Genomic DNA, 21,696 nt, shown 5'->3' on the forward strand with positions numbered 1-21,696 from the left:
ATCATTTTGATAGGCAAACTTTATTAAAATTTATTAAAGCACTAGAATTTAAAGTTTGAAAAATAACTAGGTTAAAATCACATTTTCAAAATTGCATTTGTGGCTGCTCACATCTCTCTACTTTAATTTGTTTACAATATATATGAATTGCTCTATCCATAGCTATAAAAGAAAGTTCTTTGTTGACAAATATGTTCTTGTGTATATGTTTGTTGGTTTGTGAGTGTAATCGAGGAATGCTGATGGGATATGAACCATAATCAGTGGTTGTATGCTGTTGGATGAAGAGTGAAGTAAGATGCTTTTTTTCAGGTCTTACAATCGTAAATCTGACTCTTGAGGAGTCAGTGCCTCACCAGCCATGAACCTCACCGCACGTCACTGAACTTTAGTGCTGAAATTCAGTTCATTCACATTAATATACCAAGTTGATCGTCTGTTTTAGACGACTATGAAAACCCACGAGTCGTCAGGAGGCTGTGCACGGGGACAAAGGGTGTTTGACGGACGCGTTTCCATTTGGACTAAACTATAAAAACTACAGCTCCAATGTCTGCTTACTTTCATTTATTAAGTATAAAATACAAACAGTGAATCCCACAAAAACCCTTAAAACACAGTGCAAGCAAGTGAGCAAACAAACGGTCAGCAAAAAGTAGGACCCCGCCCCCAGTTCATTCAAACATTCCGCAGGTAAAACAGCTGATTTTACTACTTCCCTCATGTACCCCCCCACCTGACTCCTCCTCAGATGTGACACAAAGAAGGAAGCTACGGGACCTACAGTCTGAATCAAATCATCTGATGGATCTGTGTTAGAGATGATCAGGGACAAAGAACAAAACTATCATCTCCCTCTTCAAAAAGAGGGGGGAACCCTCATACACCATGAATGAAGTGTGGAGATGACACTGTTCACATCTCCTTTACTGAACCACATGTATGGAAAGTGTCTTGTGAAGACAATGAACTCATCTTTTAAATCAGTGAGGTCTCAGGTGACTTGGTGGACCACCGACAGACGGTGTTTAATCTCCCACTGAATAAAGGAAACGACCTGTGTCAAAGAACCTTATGGTGATTTACACTGTCTGTGGTCCAGGGTGTGAGAATCGGCAAATTCGTGAAATTTAACGTGTCAGATCGGTCCGGAAGATTCTATCACGCCGTAACTCTCTCCTCACCACCTGTCTTACGTGGAGGGAATGGGCAGGTCATTGTTTTTTCTGACATCTGATTGGCCAGAGGGTGGCGCTGTTTACAGGATTAGATTCAATCCAGACAGTTATCCTGCTCCGGAGCAGGATAGTTTTTTCAGAGTAAATTACCATGGTAACAGGTCTTGATTAAACGAAATCCAGCTTCATGGTACCGAAGATCCAGGATCAACCCTGAAGTTATCTCGCTAAAACCAAAATCCTGCTTCGTGGCACAGGCCCCCTGCTCGTCACTGTATTGTGTGTGTGTGTGTGTGTGTGTGTGTGTGTGTGTGCAGATGGCTCATGGTCCCCAGGGTCCCCAGGGTCCCAGCTTCATGGAGGGATGTTAAGCTCCGCCCACAGTCAACATATCAAACGTGCTGAAATCAGTCAGCAGTCAGTGCAAACACACACACACACACACACACACACACACACACACACTGTCTCTCCTCAGGTGTATGACTGTGTGACTCTTTGTCCATGTCCAGAGGACTGTTTTTTTCATGGGGGCCTTTATTGTCGTCAGTGTGTGTAGCATCGGAGGAGACAGAAAGGACAGACACAGAGAGAAGGAGGAGCTTTTCAGGGATGGATGGGTGAGAGGTGTGGCAGCGGAGAGAGAACGAGAGAGAGAGAGAGAAGAGAGCAGGAGGGAGGGAGAGAGGGAACAGAGGAGAGTGGATGCTACGCCCTGAGATGCTGAGCTGGCTGAGAGCAGACGAGATGTCTTCCCAGGACCTTCTGCAGCGGGTTCAGCGTGTCATCGCTCATGTGGGTGAGTGTTCTCCTTTGTTCTGTGTGTGAGTGTGTGTTTTTACCCGTTCATCCTTTCATCTCTTTCCTGCCTGCCATTTTACCTCTTTTCCACCATGACACTCTCTCCTCCAATCATCTGTCTCCATCCTCTTCTCATCCTCCATCTCTCTCCTGTCCCCCTCTCCCCCTCTGTTCTGCACTCGCGCCCACATGACGTCAGGGAAGGAGGTTAATGTGCCACGCTGGAGTTCTGCACGCCGTCCTCATCACCTCACTTCCTGCGTTGCACTGGAAGCCATGGCGATGTGGATTAGGGGGCTTGTTACTATGGAAACTGAGCTGCTTCCATTTATGAGGCAATAAATTGATGAATCTGTGCACCTGACACAGGATGCTGATGGTGTCTGCAGCACTGCACCACTTCCTGTGGGGTTTTTATGATGAATGAATGAATGAATGGCGTTGTGTGTGTGTGTCTGTCTTAGCTAACACCAGGGGGCACCACACACAAGTTCACACAGTATTGAATAGAACAGAATAGAACAGACTTCGGGTGAATAAATAAATAATAATAGTAACAATGGCAATGAACAGTTTAAAACAGTGAGGTCAAATGGTTAAAAAGGTTTTTAAAAGGTTAAAAGTACCAGTTAGGTTTAAATGAGTCTTTGGGTGTTTCTTCCTGAGGAGGCGCAGGAAGCGAAGCCAGGCTTCTTCAGCAAGGCTTCGATGTTGGGGGTCCAGGGAGTGGTCGGCAGAGACATGCATGCCCAGAAAGTTAAAGGTGGAGACAGCTTCCACCTGTACACCGTTTATAAGGAGGGGTGGGGGGGATGAGGCGGTCGGTCTGGGCTTCCTGAAGTCCATGATCAGGTCTTTGTTTTTTTGGGGCATTCAGGCTTAGATTGTTCTGTTCACTCCAGGTTGACGGTCTCTGCACCTCGTCCCTTTGTGCTGTCTCGTCCCCGTTGACGATGTGTCCCACCACAGTGGTATCGTCCGCATATTTGATAATGTTGTTGGTGGGATGGGGTTGGACAACAGTCACGGTGTACAGTAGGGGGCTCGGCACGCAGCCCTGTGGTGCACCCGTGCTTAGTGTGAGTATGGAGGAGGTGGGAGGGGCCAAGTTTCACAGATTGTGGGTGGTTTGACAGGAAGTGGGTTTAATCCAGTTGCAGGTGGGCGGGGGTGATATTGAGTTGCAGCAGTTTATTGTGTAGGATGTCTGGGATGATGGGTGTTGAACACAGAGCTGAAGTCAGGAAGAGCGTCCACACATAGCTCCTCTTGTTCTCCAGATTGTACAGAGCGGTGTGAAGTGGTGAGGGCGATGGCGTCTTCTGTGGACCGGTTTGTCCTGTAGGCCAACTGGTGAAGGTCGAAGGAAGGGGGGAGTCTCTGATGTGTATGGGTCCTCAGGGCACAAGTCCTCAGGGGACAAGGACGGGCTCATCAATAAATTATTTTATCAGTGTAGAACAGGAAACAGGAACTATCACGGAATAAACACAGACACACACACACACACACACACACACACACACACACACACACACACACCACACACACACACACACACCACACACACACACCACACACACACTGTCAACATGAGTCACTCAGCTCATCTGTTGGTGATGTCACAGCAGCAGGATGTGTGATTGAGTTGAACTGTGTGTGCGTGTGTGAACTGTGAACTTTGGTCAGTTTCCACGAGAGCAGGTCGGCAGTGGGACGACGCCAACAGCAGCAGGACAGAGGACGGTACGGCTTTTAGTCAGCAGGGAGTGTGTCTGCTCAGATTCTGAAAGATGTTCTGGAATATGGACGAGTGTGTGTGTGAGGCAGATGACTCATGACATCACACACACACTCACGGTGAGTGTTTACGCACACATTTGGCATGTGTGTATAAATACAAAATCAGTGTGTAAATATATGCATTGTGATGTATGCTGATATCGTGTTTGTTGTTTCTGGTCTGTTGTTGGTGACAAATAAAAGAAAAGCTAGAAAGTCAAAAGTGAATGTTTGGGGGAGAAGAACAAAGGTCAGCGGTCGGATGTTTGCTGCCATCTGAGTGATGATTGATCCACATTGATCAGATGATCAGTGATCGGCCTTCTGACATTTACAACTACAGACTGGAGAGAGTGATTCGTATAACACACACACACAGACACACACACACACACACACTGCTTCTCCTTCCTGCCACTGTTAGAAGAAGGGAGGGGTCTTCATCCTCTGATTGTTTTGTCTGTCTTTACAGCTCACTGGAACACAACTGAACCAAAACCAGTCCAGCAACACCTGGACCTGGTCCAGTTTCCTCGACACAGTCTCGTGCACAGAAGACCAAACACTGCCCCCCACTGGGAACCGACATGGGTGGGAGGGGGGCAGAAGGGAAGTGAGGGAGCATTGTTTAGGATATTTGTGTAAACCATTGGCAAGGTGGTCACACACACACACACACACACAGAGGAGGGGCTGTCAGCGACACTGAGCAGTAGAGAGCAGCTGTGACACACGTTCCTTTGGAAGTCGGTGGACCTGGCGACTTCTGGATTGGACCGTTGGCGGCAGCAGGATGGGCTCTGTGATGTGTGAGTGCTGCTCAGTGAGGATGATGATGATGTCAGCTGATAATTATCTGGTGTGTTTGAACGCCGCCATCGATCCACGAACAGCGGAGTGTGTGTTTGTGTGTGTGTGTGTGTGTGGTGTGTTGACGACGGTCCAGTTGTCACCTTCTTTACAACTCATCTCGTGAGGGTGTTTTCTTCTGCTCGCTTCGATTTGTCGTCATGTTAAGTTGAGCTTCAGGTTCCTGCTGCTGCTGTACAGAGAAATCTGGTGTGTGTGTCTGTCTGTCCGTGTGTGTGTGTGTGTGTGTGTGTGTGTGTGTGTGTGTGTGTGTGTGTGCGTGTGCTGTCATCACATATCCTCTGATTGTTTTCGTGCATTGACGTGTTCTTCCTGAGAACCAGCAGAGACCACACCCCCACTCACACTCACTTACACACACACACACACACACACACACACCACACACACACACCCTCATGCAGAACATGTTGATCCTCTAATGCAGATCCCAGACTGCACCGCGTGATGGGGAGAGAAGGAGACTTTTACACACATACACATACACTCACACATACTCGCTTCTCTGAGAAGCTGGAGCTGGAAAAAGTGAGCACATGGAGACGTAGAGACGTTGTGCTGCTGGAGAACAGAGACATTTTGTTTGGACATGTGAAGATGAAGACGAAGTTGATGATGATGACGAGTACGTTTGCTCTTTGGATTAAGGACCCAGGTATTTGGTGGATGGACGGAGCAGAGGTGTAGGGTGAAGAGGGACAGATGGACAGATGTGTTCTAGGTAACGTACTGCTGGGACGTCTGCTGGAAACACACAGGACACACTGCACAAATACACAGGACGTGTACAAACACACAGGACACACTTCACAAATACACAGGACGTGTACAAATACACAGGACACACTGCACATATACACAGGACATGTACAAATACACAGGGTGTGTAATAAATCAACAGGACAGGTAAAAAAAACACAAGATGTGTACAAATACACAGGATGTGTACAAATACACTGGGCGTGTAATAAATCAACAGGACGTGTAAAAAAACACAATATGTGTACAAATACACAGGACACTGAACAAATACACAGGACGTGTACAAATACACAGGACAGTGAACAAATACACAGGACATGTATAAATACACAGGACACACTGCCACAAATACACAGGACGTGTACAAATACACAGGTTGTGTACAAATACACAGTACATGTACAAATACACAGGTTCTGAGCACAAACATTTGGTGAGATGTCTGAGATGTGATCTTGTGAAGTGAGCAAACATTGTTTCGTGGTCACATGAGGGAACGTCAGTGTGTGGCTGAGTGGTGTTTGACCTGGGGGTGTGCCGGGGGGGGGGTCCTTCAGTGGAATGTGGCTAAAGGTTGCTGATTGTGTGTTAATCTTTAATACTCTTTGTACTTTAAAGGCCAAAGAGGAGGTTTATAGATGCAGTGAGGGAGGACATGGAGGTAGTTGGAGTCAGAGTAGAGGATACAGAGAACAGGGAAAGATGGAAATCGATGATTCGCTGTGGCAACCCCTGAAGAGGGACAAAGCCGAAAGAAGAAGAAGACAGAAGAAGACTGTACAGTCATTACAGTAACAATACACCATGTTTCTACACTGATGGATCCTCTGATGGCCCTGATGGATCCTGAGACTGAATCCAGTGAATCAAACACTTAAAGAACTACAGCTGATGTGTGTGTGTGTTTTATTTTTCATGTTCTAAAAAGTGAAGAACAAAGCTTCATTGATACTGATCCCAACTCAAACATGATGACTACAGTTGGTTCAGTTAATGTTGTCCTTTATTCTCAGCAACAGAAAAGACGTTTGTGTGAACAAATGAACACACACACACACACACACCTCGTACACTAGGAATCTTTTTTTCCATCAGCTGACTTAAGGAAAACAAACGGTTAAACATTTGAATTCATTCAACTGATCAGCTGAGTAGGAACAGCTGATCCCATGATTCACTGTGTGTGTGTGTGTGTGTGTGTGTGTGTGTGTGCGTGTGCATGTGTGCGTGTGTGCGTGTGTGCGTGTCTGTGCCTGTGTCCTCACAGATGAGATCATGCAGCAGGACATCAGACCCCTGTTAGCTGTCGACATCATCGAGCAGCTTCATCGTCAGTTTGCCTTGCTCTCAGGTAAAACACACACACACACACACACACACACACACACACACACACACACACAGTCTTTGAAGAAGTAAATTAATGAAAAATCAGCTGCAGAGCTGCAACACTCACAGGACGATAGGACTAGAGCAGACAGGATGTGACAGCAAATGGACGTTGTGTGTGGCAGGTGGACGAGGCAGCGATGGAGCACCAATCATCACGTTCCCTGAGTTCTCAGGCTTCAGTGACATGTCTGATGAAGATTTCCTGAACGTAGTCACTTACCTGACCAGCATCCCCAGGTATGTTCAGCCGCATGTGCTCATTGTCCTCACGGGATGACGCCTGTGTTCATCACTCATTCCATTCAGTCTAGTAGTTTAAAAAACTAAACTTTCGTTCATTGTTTATTCATCCTTCATTCATATAGTCCATTTGTAATGGATCTCACACACACACACACGGAGCTGTTGTTTGTCCTCTGTGGTTCCTGCAGTTTGGACGCTGCCAGCATTGGTTTCATCATCATCATTGACCGGCGGGAAGGACAAGTGGAGCTCAGTTAAAGCGTCTTTATCCAGGATCGCAGTGAGTCCTGACACCACTGTACGATTACATAAGTACACTGAATAATAACAAGTACACACACACGCATGTAATAATACAGATACATATCAAGATACACGTACATATGTACTGTATATATCTATATCTATCTCTACACATACACACACACACATACACACACATACCTACATATGTAGTTTGTCAGTGCCATTGTCGTTCTTTCCAGCCACTCGCAGTGACAGTGTGGGTTGTGTGTGACGTCACGTGTTTGGTGTTAAAGGGGGCGTTTCCAGGGAACCTGCAGCTGGTGTTAGTGCTGCGGCCGAGCAGATTCTTCCAGAGAGCCATCGCAGACATCGGCATCAAGCTGCACAGAGACGACTTTAAAATGAAGGTGCGATACATTCCGACCCCACTCTGACTGTGATCTAAATGTGACCCCACTTATGTCCCATCATGCAGCTTGTCTGTTCTCTCGTCGTCAGTCCTGCTCAGCCTCATGACGGGTTCACGCTGTCAGAACGCTGCTGATGAAATGAGTTGTCATGTTTAGCTAACAGAGTGTGTTTGCAGATCGTGCTGCTGAACTCGCTGTCAGACCTGCACAGGTACGTAGACAAAGCGCAGCTGACGCGGGAGCTGGGGGGGGGTCTGGAGTACTGTCACAGCCAGTGGATACACCACCGAACTGTGAGTCAGCACATTTATGAGCCACTGCACAATCTGCCAAGTCCCATCCTGTCTGAATGTGAGCGTTCCTCTCGAGGCCATAGAGAACTTTGCCGTGACGGTGAAAACCACAGCTCAGGTGCTGCAGAGGTTTGGAGGCGACCTAGCAGAGATGGAGCTGCCCAACGATGTCCAGTGCACCAAAGACCTGCTGGTGGCGCACACGACAAACACACACACCTGAAGGTAATGACACTCACAACAGCAGAGCGTCTTCTGAACTCAGAGAGTTCCAGTCGGGATCACACGTCTGTGGTCACATGTTGTCCTCTGTGTGTCTCAGGATGAACTGAAGGTGGCACTTAAGCAGGGTACCACACTGCTGGGCTGCATCAGAGAGCAGGCGTCCAAGTCCGAGAACCACAAGCTGAATCCAGATGAAACAGAGAACCAGATAACTGTGGAGAGGTGAGATAGTCTCTGCTATTTCAGGGTCTGCTACTGTCCATTATGTCCTGTCCTGTCCATCCTGTCCTGTCTGTCCTTCCTTTCCTATTCTGTTATGTCCTGTCCTGTCCTCTTCTGTCCAGTCCTGTCTGTCCTGTCCTATCTTTTCCATTATGTCCTGTCCTGTTCTGTTATGTCCTGTCCATTATGTCCTGTCCTATCCTGTCCTGTCCATTATGTCCTGTCCTGTCCTGTTCTGTCCTGTTCTGTCCTGTCCATTATGTCCTGTCCTGTCCATCCTGTCCTGTCCTGTCCTGTCCTGTCGTCTCTCTGAGTGAGTGCCCTCCTCTGTCTTTCAGGCTTCTGGCTCAGCTGGACGAGACACAGAAAACGCCTTTGAGCAGTTCTGGTGCAAACATCACATGAAGCTGGAGCAGTGTCTCCAGCTGAGACACTTCGAACAAGACTTCAGAGAGGTTTGCCCCCCCCCCACAGTGTGACTCAGGGAGCAGTTCTGACATGAAGCTCAGCCTCAACGTGAGCTGTGGTCCTCTCTGCAGGTCAAAGTGTCTCTGGACGGTTCTCTGGAGGCTCTCAGATGTCTGTCTCACTCCGGTGGACAGTGTGGCCCAAGTTGAAAAGCTGCTGGAGGAGCTGCGAGCTCTGCAGGAGACGGCCCAGGTGAGTTTGTCCAACGGACTCTGACCTGTAGAGGACCGGTGGGGCTAAGTGACTGGGGCCTTCAGACTATCGATATTGCTTGTGTGTGTGTGTGTTCACGCAGCCGTCCGTGGACAAAGCTCAGCTGCACGCTCTGCACGGCGAGCAGCTGATGCAGAGCGATCACTACGCTGTGGACTCCATCCGACCCAAATGTGTGGAGCTGCGGCGCGTCTGTGACGACTTCAGCAACGAGGCCCAAAAGAAGAGGGATGTCCTGTCCAAGTCACTACAGATCCTAGTGGGGATCGAGAAGGTGGGATGAAGATGTGATTTAGTGTCTAAACATCTGTTGAAGACCAGCTGTGTCGCATGACGTGATCAATAATCAGAATCAGACACGTGATGTTCCTGGTAGAAGCGAGTCTACAGAGGGAACGTTTCCTCCAACAGAAGCTCATTTCTTTCTTCCCTGTCGTCGAAACATGAAGACACCTTCAGCTACTTTGTCCTCGGACAGGTGAATCAGTGGTGCGAGTCCGGGATCTACCTGCTGGCGTCTCAGGTTGTGGATAAGTGTCAATCACAGGAGGGGGCGGAATCAGCGCTGACAGACATTGAATGTTTTTTGGAGTCGGAGGAAAACAACCTGACGAAACTGAAGAACCTTCACAATCAGTATGAGGTTGTTCTGTCAGAGGAGATGAAGGTACGATCGCACACAAGAACACGTGGAACGTTGCTGCTCGCACCATGTGACGCTGATGTCTGACCGCAGACCAGCGTCCTGAAGGCCCTGAATCGGCTGCAGGACGTCCAGGAGATGTTTGAGAAGCGCCAGGTGAGTCTGAAGAGGTTGTCAGCCAAACAGACGAGACCTGTGCAGCCTGTCGCACCGAGACCCGAATGCTCGCCCAAAAGACCCTCGCTGAAGACCCCGTCCAGGACGCCTGGCAGCCAGCAACGTGAGTTCTGATGTCATGTCGGTTCCCGAGTTCCTCTTTCGTGGAATTAGTGAATGAAGAAGTTCTGAAAGACTGTGTCCATCGTTTCAGCCGTCCACCGCAGAGCTCCAGAAAGCAGCAGCAAGCAGCCGGCTGAAACGGACCCCAACAAGAGGAAGAACTCCGCAAACCCAGAGGAGGAATGAAGGTAGAATATCTGCTCTAATGGTAAACAGTCTCACTGCACGCACGCTGAACCTCTGTGAGAACACCAGACTTGTGTGGTTCATTCATGTCATTGTGGAAGATTTGATCAGAATCATCAATCATCATCTTTGGCGTCTCACAGATCGAAGTGATGCACGACGAGAGTCAAGGAGGCTCCACCCACCTTCTCCTGTCCAATGAAACGGAGGAGAGTCTCTCGAACAGACGGCGGTGAGGACGATACACCTGTGTGTGTGTGAGCACGCACACCCGAGGGCTCCATGTAACAACCATCAGACACATTGAACATTTGCATACGTCAGGATGTTGGTTCATCGGCTGGATTTAAAACCTCGGATCACTTCCAGTGTAAACTGATAGGTTGGTTGAGTCACTCGTCCTCACTCAGGCATCAGAAGCAGAAACTTTATTTTTTTTCTGCACAATATGAAGTTAGATTCTTCTTCAGCACCTGAACAAAATCGAGCCTTGTGGAGGTTGAGTCTCTTAATACAGGAACGTTTGGCTCACTAATACACTCATCAACCAGACACACAAACACACATACACCGGGTACACCTCCTCACACACACACACCGGGAGGGTTTGTATGTGGGACACGCAGCTGAACAATCACCTGTGACATCACTCCTTGTGAGCCTTCACGTGAACGCGGCCACACAGGCGTAGGTGCTGCGGTAGTGCGGTGCACACAGCAGCAGGACCCTGACAGCGGTGCAGTACAGACGAGCCAGCAGACCGCTGGAGCTGCTGCGGACCGACGGGTCGGTGGCCGCCCGCCACAGGGAGCGCATGTCTCCCACGTGTCCGTGGGACGTGATCATGTGATCGTAGATGCAGCGATGGTCGGGAGCATTTCCCTCCCCAGAGAAGAAGGCGTGTTCCTGCGGGGCGACACCCATGGCTTTGGCACAGATTCCCATGAACACGTCGTCGATGTAGATGGACGGCTCGAGCAGCAGTGTCGCCTGATGGATCTTTGACGCAACATCTGCTGACACCACGAATGCGGCGCCGGCAGTGTAGTCTGGGTATGAGGGCCACGGGTACAACTCGTAGGGAACGTGGGTATTTGCTGTCTTTACGTCGAACTGGGGGGGACCCTTTGTGAACGTGCCCCACCCACAGGTCCGTCGCCCCCGTGCGTCGCCCCACGAGCTGCTGCAGGTATCGGACCAGGTTGGGCATGTGGACAAAGACGTCGTCGTCGACGGACATGGAGGAAACGGACGCCAGGACAGAACCGGTGTCTCCAGCTGAACTGCAGGATCAGTTTGGTCGTCAGGTTATGAAAGGTGTCCACAAAGTCCTGCTGGATCAGGTCTGCGTATGTCTGGTCCTCCTGCAGCAGAGCACTCTGCACCTTGGACCTCCACCTGATGTCGGGGTGAACACCGAGAGCAAACACCATCCGGACGCTGGCCCTCAGCTCCGAACCAATGTAGCTCTCGTTGCCCCAGGTGTCTCTGATGGCCCGGCGCCGATCAAAGTTCTCTGGAGAGGATTTGACGAAGAGAAGCAGGAGAATATCTGCCCCTCCCCTCACACATTTACCTGGGTGGTTGATGATGTAGGAGGACCTGACCAACCCCCCAGCTACATCCGGACCCTCTGTTCTGCTGCGCTGGAGCGAGCTGATGGCGAAGGAGGAGTTGAGGAAGTCGTAGCTGTGACCAGGTAGCGGTGCGTGAAGGATCTGATGTGGCTGAAGACGTGATGGTCCAGCTGGTTCCAGGAGACCAGCAGCATACACACCAGCAGGCCAGCAGCCAGCAGACGCACACACCTGCACTTATGGACACGACGCAAGTTCATGAACATGTCGAACTTTGAGGACGTCACACTAACTGTCGAGCTTCTGTCATCACTTCTTCACTTGCTCATCGCCGCCGTCTCCTGACCTGCTTCTCATCCTGATATCGCTGCGTTCATCCATCGCGCTGCGTTCATTCCATCGTGAATTCTTCTCCGACTCGTCACTCTCTCATTGTGCTGTGGGCTGACAACGGAGGTCATCTTCTGTGGGCCCCCACCCCGCTTTGGTCACTGCTGCATCTTGCTGTCTCTGTGTGCACCTGCAGCGCGCGCACACACATACACACCTGAGTTCTGCAAACTCTCTGTGAGAACAGGCAAAGATCTGTTTCCTCCAGCTGAGACAGACACACTGAGGAAGAATTCAAGTCAGTTTCATGTTTGACAATCAGGATTCAAAGTGACGTTCATCACTCAACAAACACACACACATGTTCATTAACATAGATGGAACAGGTGTGTGTGTGTCTGTCACTCACCTCCCTACGGCCGACCACCTCACATAACAGTGTTTCACCTACCATTATATAAGGGGGCGCCCCCCACCCCCCTTGATGGCATGTTCATTTAGTTTTCAGCATTGTGCCAGAGAACAGAATCAGATGATCGGACCTTTATTCACACATCGTGAGTTACTGTTTGTCACACCTGAGAATTAAAAAAAAAACAAAAATGAAAGTGCAGAAGCTGCAAAAAGTTGTGTGTGCTCGCCCCCGCAGTAGACTGAAGGATTAAGTCTGAAGCAGCAGATTCTGCTGCAGTGACTCTGCCAACAGTGACGTGTTGGAGGTTTGTGTGTAGTGTTGATCGGTTCATGTAAAAATGAACAAGGTAATAAGAACAGAAGAACTCCCGATGACAGAACACACACTCAGGTGCACCCAACAGTGCGATAGCGCTGCATTGCCCCCGGCACTCTGTCCATCAGCCTGTGACATCATCATCGTCGTCGTCACACACACTGTGGCACCTGATCCAACGACACACGTGCTGGTCCGTTTCAACAGTTTATTACGCCCGTGTTGGTAACCGGACAAAGGTCAAACACAAAACAATAAACCAGGTTCTACCTGGTCCACGGGTTTGTCCTCTAATCTCTGAGGGAGTCGTTCCCAGTTTGACGAAAAAAAAAGTCATTTCCACCACGACAATCCTTAACATGAGGTTTGTCACTTATGGGCGCTAGGGCTGTCTTCTCAACAGGTTCAGACTGAGGGAGGGTCTCACCTTTACTTCAGTCTCCAGCTTGATCAGTGGTGATGCAGCACAGCTGCTGCTCACCATGCAGGTGTCATCATCTCAAGCTGATTTAGTAGAAAGACAGGCTCTTACCTCCCCTCCACCAGCACTGTCTCTGGTGCTGAATCCTGCCCCCAGCTTACCGGCGCCCCTGGCAAGGGAGGCACCCCCTAGTGGACACTCCACAACATACACACACACACACACACACACACACACACACACACACATACACCTGAGTGTTTGCATGTGACGAGCAGTGTGACTCCTCCTCCTCTCAGCTGACACGTTTCCCTCTGTCTCTGTGTGGATCACTTGTTTCTGCTTTCCTGGATGCTGATGACGGGGTGATGACGGGGTGAATGTATGTTTGATGACACTGTGGCATCCTGTCCCGCTGCAGACACATCATGACGGAGCTGATTGAGACGGAGCGTCTGTATGTGGAGGAGCTGCAGAGCATCATGGAGGTATGTTCACCTCTCCACGACTAGAGGGCGGAGCTGAGTCTGTTCACATTGACACCCCCCACCTCACATCCCAGGGTTACTTTGAGGAGCTGGAGAACTCAGAGCTCACCCACCTGATTCCCCCCCCTCCCTGGAAAACAAACGAGATGTTCTATTTGGGAACCTGCCAGAGATTTTTGAATTTCACAACAGGTAGGAAAGAATTCTGTCACCATGGACACATTGAGGTGACCCCCCCGCCCACACACATTATGGTGATGCACCGGTTTGTCTGCAGGATGTTTGTGAAGGAGCTGGAGAACTGTGCTGTGAAACCGGAGCTGGTGGGAACCTGCTTCCTCAAATGGGTCAGAACTTTCTTGACTTTCTTGACTTTACATCACTGACTGAATGACAACAATAATACTCATCTTTCAAGATATGAAACTAGCCAGAAACGTATGAACGTATTTGTGACTTCAGAAAGAAGAGCTGCAGGTGTATGAGAAGTACTGTCAGAACAAACCGCGCTCAGAGCTGCTCTGGAGACAGTGTGGGGACAGTCTGTTCTTCCAGGTACACACACACACACACACACACACACACACACATACACACACACACACATCTGCCCCAAACTGAAAGTGTTTGTTGTTTTAGGAATGTCAGAAGAAGTTGGACCACAAACTTTCTCTGGACGCATATCTGCTGAAACCTGTTCAGAGGATCACCAAGTACCAGCTGATACTCAAAGTACATGAGCACACACACACACACACACACACACAGTACAGACAGGTGTGTAATGGGTCACTTACTGCCCCCCGCCCCCACACTCCTCCAGGAGATGTTGAAGTGCAGTCAGGGGGAGGGGATGGATGAGCTGCAGGAGGCGCTGGCCACTGTGGTGGACATCATCAAGTCCGTCAATGACTCCCATGCACCAGATCGCCATCACTGGCTTTGAGGTGTGTGTGTGTGTGTGTGTGTGTGTGTGTGTGTGTGTGTGTTGTGTGTGTGTGTGTGTGTGTGTGTGTGTGTGTGTGCGTGTGTGTGTGCATGCACATGTGTGAGCACAGCACACAACCTGTTGCTGTAGAATGACACAAAAGAAAAGTTGACATCCATCGATGTTCTCAGGGGAACCTGAGTGAGCTGGGGAAGCTGCTGATGCAGGGTTCATTCAACGTGTGGACGGAGCACAAGAAGGGACACAGCAAGGTCCATCTTCTGTCCTCATGTTCCTCTATCCTCACGTCCTCTGTCCTCACTCCTCTCTCCTTCTGTCCTCTCTCCCTCTGTCCTCTGTCCTCATGCTCGTCTTTCCTCACGTCCTCTGTCCTTCAGTCCCTCACTCCTTCTGTCCTCTGTCCTCTCTCCTTCAGTCCTCACTCCTTCTGTCCTCTCTCCTCTCTCCTTCAGTCCTCACTCCTTCTGTCCTCAGTCCTTTTGTCCTTTCTCTTCTCTCGTTCAGTCCTCTCTCCTCTCTCCTTCAGTCCTCACTCCTTCTGTCCTCACATCCTCTGTCCTCTCTCCCTCTTGTCCTCTGTTCTCAGGTGAAGGACCTGGCCAGGTTCAAACCCATGCAGAGACACTTGTTCCTCTATGACAAGATGCTGCTGTTCTGTAAGAAGCGAGAGGAGACCACAGATGGACACGAAAAGACGCCATCTTACAGCTTCAAACACTCTTTGAAGGTTCTGTCCACACGTCTTTGGTGGCTGAAAAAAAATCAGATTAATTCACTTTGAGTATTTAATAAACAAATAAACTACAAGTCGAGTTTCAACATTCTGAAGCGTGAAAGCTCGGTTACCATGGTAACAACCGTGTCACCACAGCCGATCACTGATCAGTCATGATACAGCGGCTGGACAACTCGAAGTCCACATGTTAGTGATGCCGTACTGAGTTGTACTTCACATCATATCTGCTGCTAAGACTGTTAGAATCGACCTCTGACCCCTGTGAGGTCATCATGTGACTCATCAGCTGACCCCTGACGACTGGTTGCTTCCTGATGCTTTCATTATTATTTTGTGTGTTTGTGCTGGCTACACGTGTCCTTGCATCCTCTGAATGGCGTGTCTCTTCAGATGAGTTCGGTGGGAATCACAGAAAGTGTCAAAGGCGACAGCAGGAAATTTGAGGTTTGGTTCAACAGGCCGAGAGGAAGTTTACATCATCCAGGTGAGATAACGTGTCATCATGCTGGTGTGTGTTTGAAGTTCTGTGTGTGTGTGTGTGTGTGTGTGTGTGTGTGTGTGTGTTCACTCGAATATTTGATCAGAAATACTTGTTGGAACTTTTCCACATCTGTCCTCTCGGTGGCAGTCCTCACACATCAGTCTCACACTGCTCCTCATCATAACTTGTGTGCGTCTGTGTGTGTGTGTGTGTGTGTGTGTGTGTGTGTTCGTTCTCCCCCAGGCACCTTCGATGGATGTGAAACATGTGTGGGTGTTACAGATCCGGAAAGTTTTAAACAGGCCAGCTAGAAGCATGCAGAGGTAAGCACACAGACACACACACACACACACACACACAGACACAGACACACATAGACACAGACACACACAGACACACACAGACACACACACAGACACACACACACACACAGACACACACACAGACACACACACACACACAGACACACACACACACAGACCACACACACACACACCACACAGACACACTATCCAGCAGGAGGCACCATCAGTGCTCACTGACTGAACGGGTCTGATTCAGTTTGTAGATGTGTGTGATGTAAGTAACAGACCTGAGACCACAAAGCTCTCAGCAAGTGTGTGTATGTGTGTGTGTATGTATCATAGGGTTGTCAATTCGTGCTTTGCTTCCTGTTGCAGGTGTAAATCTTTAGTCTGATGTTGTAACACACAACAAACACGTCTGTTGTTGTGAATCATCAAATGCATCGTCATTAACAATTAATCCAATGAAAACTAGATTCAAACTGCTGCCGACGAAGGTTGAAGGACATTCCTTCAACACACACACACACACCTGACTCCACCTCATCAACACCAGCACACAGAGGCATTTACCACGGCAACTGAACTCACTGAATCTGATGTGATGACTCTCTTGGTTCTGACTGACAGTGTTTGTGTGTGTGTGTGTGTGTGTGCTGGGGTGGCAGGGGATGGTCTGAGAGAGATTGTTGTCGGAGGTTGAGAGGCTGCTCAGAGGCAGTGAAGGGGGGGGCTGTGTGTGAGGGGTGGGGGCTGTGTATTGGGCAGTTGTGTGTGTGGGGCTGTATGTGGGGGTGTGTGTGGGGGGAGCAGGGGGCTGTGTGTGGGACATCTGTGTGTGGGTGGGTCTGTGAGTGTGTTTGGGGGGACTGAGAGTTCAATAAATCCTCAGTGAAAGTGAAAAGAAAATATGTTTAGATAAGGTTGTCTCCATGGCAACAGAACTACCTGATTCATATCTCTCTCTCTCACACGCAGGCACACAAACGCACGCACGCACGCACGCACGCACGCACGCACGCACGCACGCACGCACGCACGCACGCACACGCACGCACGCACGCACATATTTGTCAGTTACACTGCAGACACTCGTTGGAGTGTAAATGTTTTACATTGTGACGATCAATGATTAGAGAAGATGATATCTGACAGCTGATTTGAGTTTGAGAGGAAAAAACACAACACTCACGTGAATGAACACACGGGGCAAAAAGGAACCGACAGCGGAACCTCAGAACGTTCTGTAGGGGTGGAACCTGAGTGAATTAAACATCCACGATGAAAAATAGATCTTTGCTTCACCAACAATGTGGAACATTCTCAGTTCTGCGGCTCACAATGTGTGTGTTTGTCCACAGAGGCAAGTCAGAAGAACTGCGAAAGCATCTACAGCGCTCCGATCAGGTGAGGAACCATCACTGACCTTTGACCTCAGGACACTAAGTCATACTGCTGCAGATACTTCATGCACACACACACACACACACACACACATCACTGTCCCGTCACTCTCCAACAGGAATGTGCGTAAGATGGCACTGAGGCAGTCGGATTCGTCGAGTCCAGAATCCGTTTTCAGGAGAAACAATCACAGCCCCAACATGAGACAAAAGAGAGGTGAGAGGTCACACACACACACACACACACACACACACACACACACACACACACACACACACACGTACATACTCTCAGCAGACAATCGTCAAGAGAGGACAGGACTTTATCTGGTTTTCTAGTACGAGATGAAGTTCTTCAGCGTTTCGTAATATGTTTCGTTGCTGTGATGTGCCAGACATCGTTGTGTCTGTGTGCAGAAAATGAACGTCTACTGAGCTCAGTATCCACACGTATGTCTGTGTGTGTGTGTGTGTGTGTGTGAGTGTCTCCTGCTGTGTCTGTCCTAACCAGAACCATCTTGCCTTCTCAGTAGTTGATACCTTAGTCAACCAATCAGGCCACTCGGCCGCTCGGAAGCGCTTCACGCTGCAGAGTCTCTCCCACAGGAGGTCACTTCCTGCAGGTAACAGCTCCACACGCCCCTGGACCACGGCGTCTTCATTGTGTTTCACCCTCCATGTGTATGAGGATGGTCATCATCAGAGAGACACCGTGTCTCTGCTCTGCTCCGCTGGCTACTGACACACACACACGCAGGCTTTGTGAAACAAAACCCTACAGGTGATGCAGCCACTCTCACAGTTGATGATCTGGCAGCGCCCTCTGGTGGTGTGGAGCATCAGGTCCAGGACAGAAAATGTCCTTGAACAAAAGTGAGAACTGCTCCGCTGAGTATTGCACTGATGTTGCGTCTGTTTTTCATGGATGAGATGAAGAGAGGGTCAGTGCCAGTTAGACGAGTCAGAAGACATAGACATGTCAGACGTGTCTATTTCCTCTCCCAGAAAGTAACGGCACCTCTCAGGCAGCAATTGTTGTGTTTAATGACAAAACCTTTGTTCTTTCTTTCTTCTGACCTACGGACATTTACCTTGGAACACTTGTTGTTTCAGAGGCCACAGGTTGTTCACGACTGTAAAAGAAAGGTTTCACATGTGTTCAAAAGCAGTCGGATCATACTGGGAGGACATGCTGTGTCTCTGTGTCCCTGTCTTTCATGTCCATTTGTCTGTTCTTCATTCATAAATAATCATTTCATTCCAGAATTCTGATGCTTTAACTTGTCAAAGTTCAAACCTGTTTCATCTTTTTTCTCTCTCACTCTTTCATTAAATCTTTTCTTTGCATCTCTCCTCCTATGTGATCCTGTCTGTCTCTTTTGTCCTTGCTTACCCGCTTTTCTTCTAGAAGCTGCTGTGAAAGAGACAGTTGTCCCCCGACGCTTCTCTCTCTCCTCCTCCTCCCTCACTCCCTCCTCCTCCTTTGCCACAAGATGCACGAAAGGTACCTGATCATGGGGAGATTTGATCATCTGGTGTGTGAGTGTGTGTGTGTGAGGGCGGCAGTGTCGGGTTGGGGTTGGGGGGCTGCAGTTTTGTTAAAAGAACAGAGAGGTAAATAAATGGAATTTCAAATGTTATTTGCAACATGAGGTGAGGTTTGAAGGCAGCAACATGTCTAGTTCACTGTGGAACAAATACAGGATCTCCTGCCGCACAGGACGTGATCTAACAGGAAGTGATCTAAAAGGACCTATTCTAACAGGATATGTGCCAAAAGGAAGTGGTCTAACAGGATGTGTTCTAACCTCTGTGTTCCAGTACTTTGTCTGTTCTAGAATTTGACTCAACAGTCTCATGTCTGCTCATGTACTTGCTACGCTCATGAAATACAACCACTGCTGCAAACACTACTACTTCTAGTACTACTACTACTGCAAATACTACTACTACCTCTACTACCCATTATACTAGTGTTCCAGGTGCTTGTCAAACCTTCATCTCTGCATTCCAGGAGCCCTCTCTGCTAGCTTAAAGAACAAGAGACACCAGATCAAAAGTGATCCCACTCCTTTCGGTTATGAAGGTACAAGGAACCTGTAACTTACCTGGTGGTTGACTGTTGGCATGTCGGGTATGTTGGCGTGTCGAGTCTGTTGGCATGTCGGGTCTGTTAGCATGTTGGGTCTGTTAGCATTTAGATTAGGGTTTAGTGCGTGTGCATGAATTAGTTTTTTCAGTTTGCTGTATTTGTGTTGATGTTAAAACATGCCCAGTAGATCAGATGTTCTGCAGATGTTCTGTGTTGCTGTGGTTCTCAGTCAGAGACTTATTTTTGCTGCTCGTGTCATCTGGAAGAGATTTTCAGAAGTTCACACGTGTTTGTTCTCCATATCACATCCCTGATGAAAGAATGGGATGAAAAGTTTGAAACTTATCTTCTTTAGATACGTTGCGTGGTGCAGTGGCTGCTGGGAAACGTCAGAATATGACGTGTAGCTCCACAACTGCCGCTGGCGGCGTCTCAGCCGTTCCCAGATCCACCTCTCAACCAGGTAACACCTCCGTCAGTGAATCATCCTGAATCCACAGGAATGTTATACACTACTTCTGATCCGTCTGTTGGGTGTTCACGGACATTCACCGGTAGAGTTCACTGCAGGTGGAGTCAGAACAATCCAGCAGCTTGGGTTTAGTGGGTGATGTTGGCTGAGATGGACGTCGCCGTCATGAGCTGGAGATGTTGACATGATGATCCCACAACTATCAGCAGGTCCACTGTTGTATTGTGTTCAACCAACACCTCGATGGGTCCTGATTTGGGTTCTTCTAGATGAACATGATCTGAGGAACGTTCCAGAACAATGATCTGAGGAACAATGTGTGAGGACATACTGGAACAACAACAAAGCGAAACATTTTCTCAGACACACGTGTTGATGTTCCAGGTTGGACTCAGCGGCGTCTCCCGTCCATGGACACAGAGGACTTTGAGACGATCCCCTCCAGTCCAGAAGAATCCACCAACTCGTCAGAAGAAGAAGAAGAAGAAGGCAACAATCACAATGTAGAGTGATCAGTGCTGACAAAGAGTCATGAACACTGAGCTTCAATGACCATGTCCAACGAGAGTTTGACTCTTGTCTTTCCGCAGGTCGACACTGGACGCTGCCGTGTGCAGCTGACGTACCAGCCTGGAGAGGGGGGGGGCGTCCCTCTGGAACCGGGCGGCCTGGTGGAGAAGACAGATAATGAACACTGGTGAGTTCACTGTGTGTGTGTGTGTGTGTGTGTGTGTGTGTGTGTGTGTGTGTGAACGAGTGAGTGAGTGTGAGCGTGCATGTGCATGTGTGTTCAATCAGGAACAGATGAAATCATAGACATAGACATTTGTGTAATACAGGACATTTCCTGATGTTACCTGAAGACACTCTCTTGTTGGATCTGTTGTGTCTGACGTCACAACACTTCACATGTTCCTCTGCACAGAAATGGAATGTCGCTTGATGTTTTGTGTTTTTTTTCTTCCTGGAGAAAGATGGAACATCAACATTCCTGACTTCTACAGCAATAGGTATTCAAGTGCAGAAGATGCAGATCCATGTTCTGGAGAGCACTTCACGTTCACGTACAGTACCTAGAACTTGGACCAGTATCAGTGCCATCGCTGCTTCTCTACACAAACGTCTCCTGTTTCTGCTGCTTCACTATTGCACAGTGCCTCAGTGACAGCCTGTGGACAGACAGACAGACACACACACACACACACACACACACACACACACACACACACACACACACACACACATACACACACACCAGTGGCCAATGAATGGACGAATGGATCAGCAGCTGTTTGTGTGAATTATAGTTCTCCACCTGGATGGACGCAGTCAGCTGGTGTTCTGCTGTGGAATGTTCTGTTCTCAAACAGAACATTCTCTTGAACTTCAACTGAAGGTTTTATCCTTCTGCTCCACTGACAGCGACTGTCTGCATCACTCATGTGTTGTAAAGCTAACCCCCAACAGCTGGACACCCCAACAGATGGAGCCCCCACCCA

The 21,696-nt window shown here is 48.8% G+C and overlaps 2 protein-coding genes across 2 annotated transcripts; one reads left to right on the forward strand and one right to left on the reverse strand.

The window, feature by feature from the left end:
• The first annotated feature begins 1,898 nt into the window (after positions 1 to 1,898).
• On the forward strand, positions 1,899 to 20,898 carry LOC144742204 (guanine nucleotide exchange factor DBS-like). Its single transcript, XM_078624670.1, is given in 36 exon segments — positions 1,899 to 1,977; positions 6,661 to 6,744; positions 6,908 to 7,022; positions 7,217 to 7,262; positions 7,264 to 7,308; positions 7,568 to 7,681; positions 7,861 to 7,977; positions 8,054 to 8,180; positions 8,183 to 8,202; positions 8,300 to 8,424; positions 8,763 to 8,784; positions 8,787 to 8,879; positions 8,964 to 9,020; positions 9,022 to 9,084; positions 9,188 to 9,379; positions 9,584 to 9,772; positions 9,842 to 10,028; positions 10,119 to 10,232; positions 10,355 to 10,445; positions 13,693 to 13,759; positions 13,834 to 13,878; positions 13,881 to 13,951; positions 14,037 to 14,106; positions 14,222 to 14,314; positions 14,399 to 14,491; positions 14,583 to 14,675; positions 14,677 to 14,706; positions 14,879 to 14,959; positions 15,295 to 15,435; positions 15,835 to 15,900; positions 15,902 to 15,928; positions 16,169 to 16,222; positions 16,224 to 16,248; positions 19,648 to 19,719; positions 20,582 to 20,700; positions 20,788 to 20,898. Coding segments are annotated over 36 exon segments (3,138 nt in total).
• On the reverse strand, positions 10,877 to 12,056 carry LOC144742205 (lactosylceramide 1,3-N-acetyl-beta-D-glucosaminyltransferase A-like). Its single transcript, XM_078624671.1, is given in 4 exon segments — positions 10,877 to 11,302; positions 11,304 to 11,453; positions 11,455 to 11,906; positions 11,909 to 12,056. Coding segments are annotated over 4 exon segments (1,176 nt in total).
• Positions 20,899 to 21,696: the final 798 nt, after the last annotated feature.

Source organism: Lampetra planeri, unplaced genomic scaffold (assembly GCF_965212315.1).
Source record: "Lampetra planeri unplaced genomic scaffold, kcLamPlan1.2.h2 scaffold_902, whole genome shotgun sequence".
In the NCBI taxonomy this organism is placed as follows: Eukaryota; Metazoa; Chordata; class Hyperoartia; order Petromyzontiformes; family Petromyzontidae; genus Lampetra; species Lampetra planeri.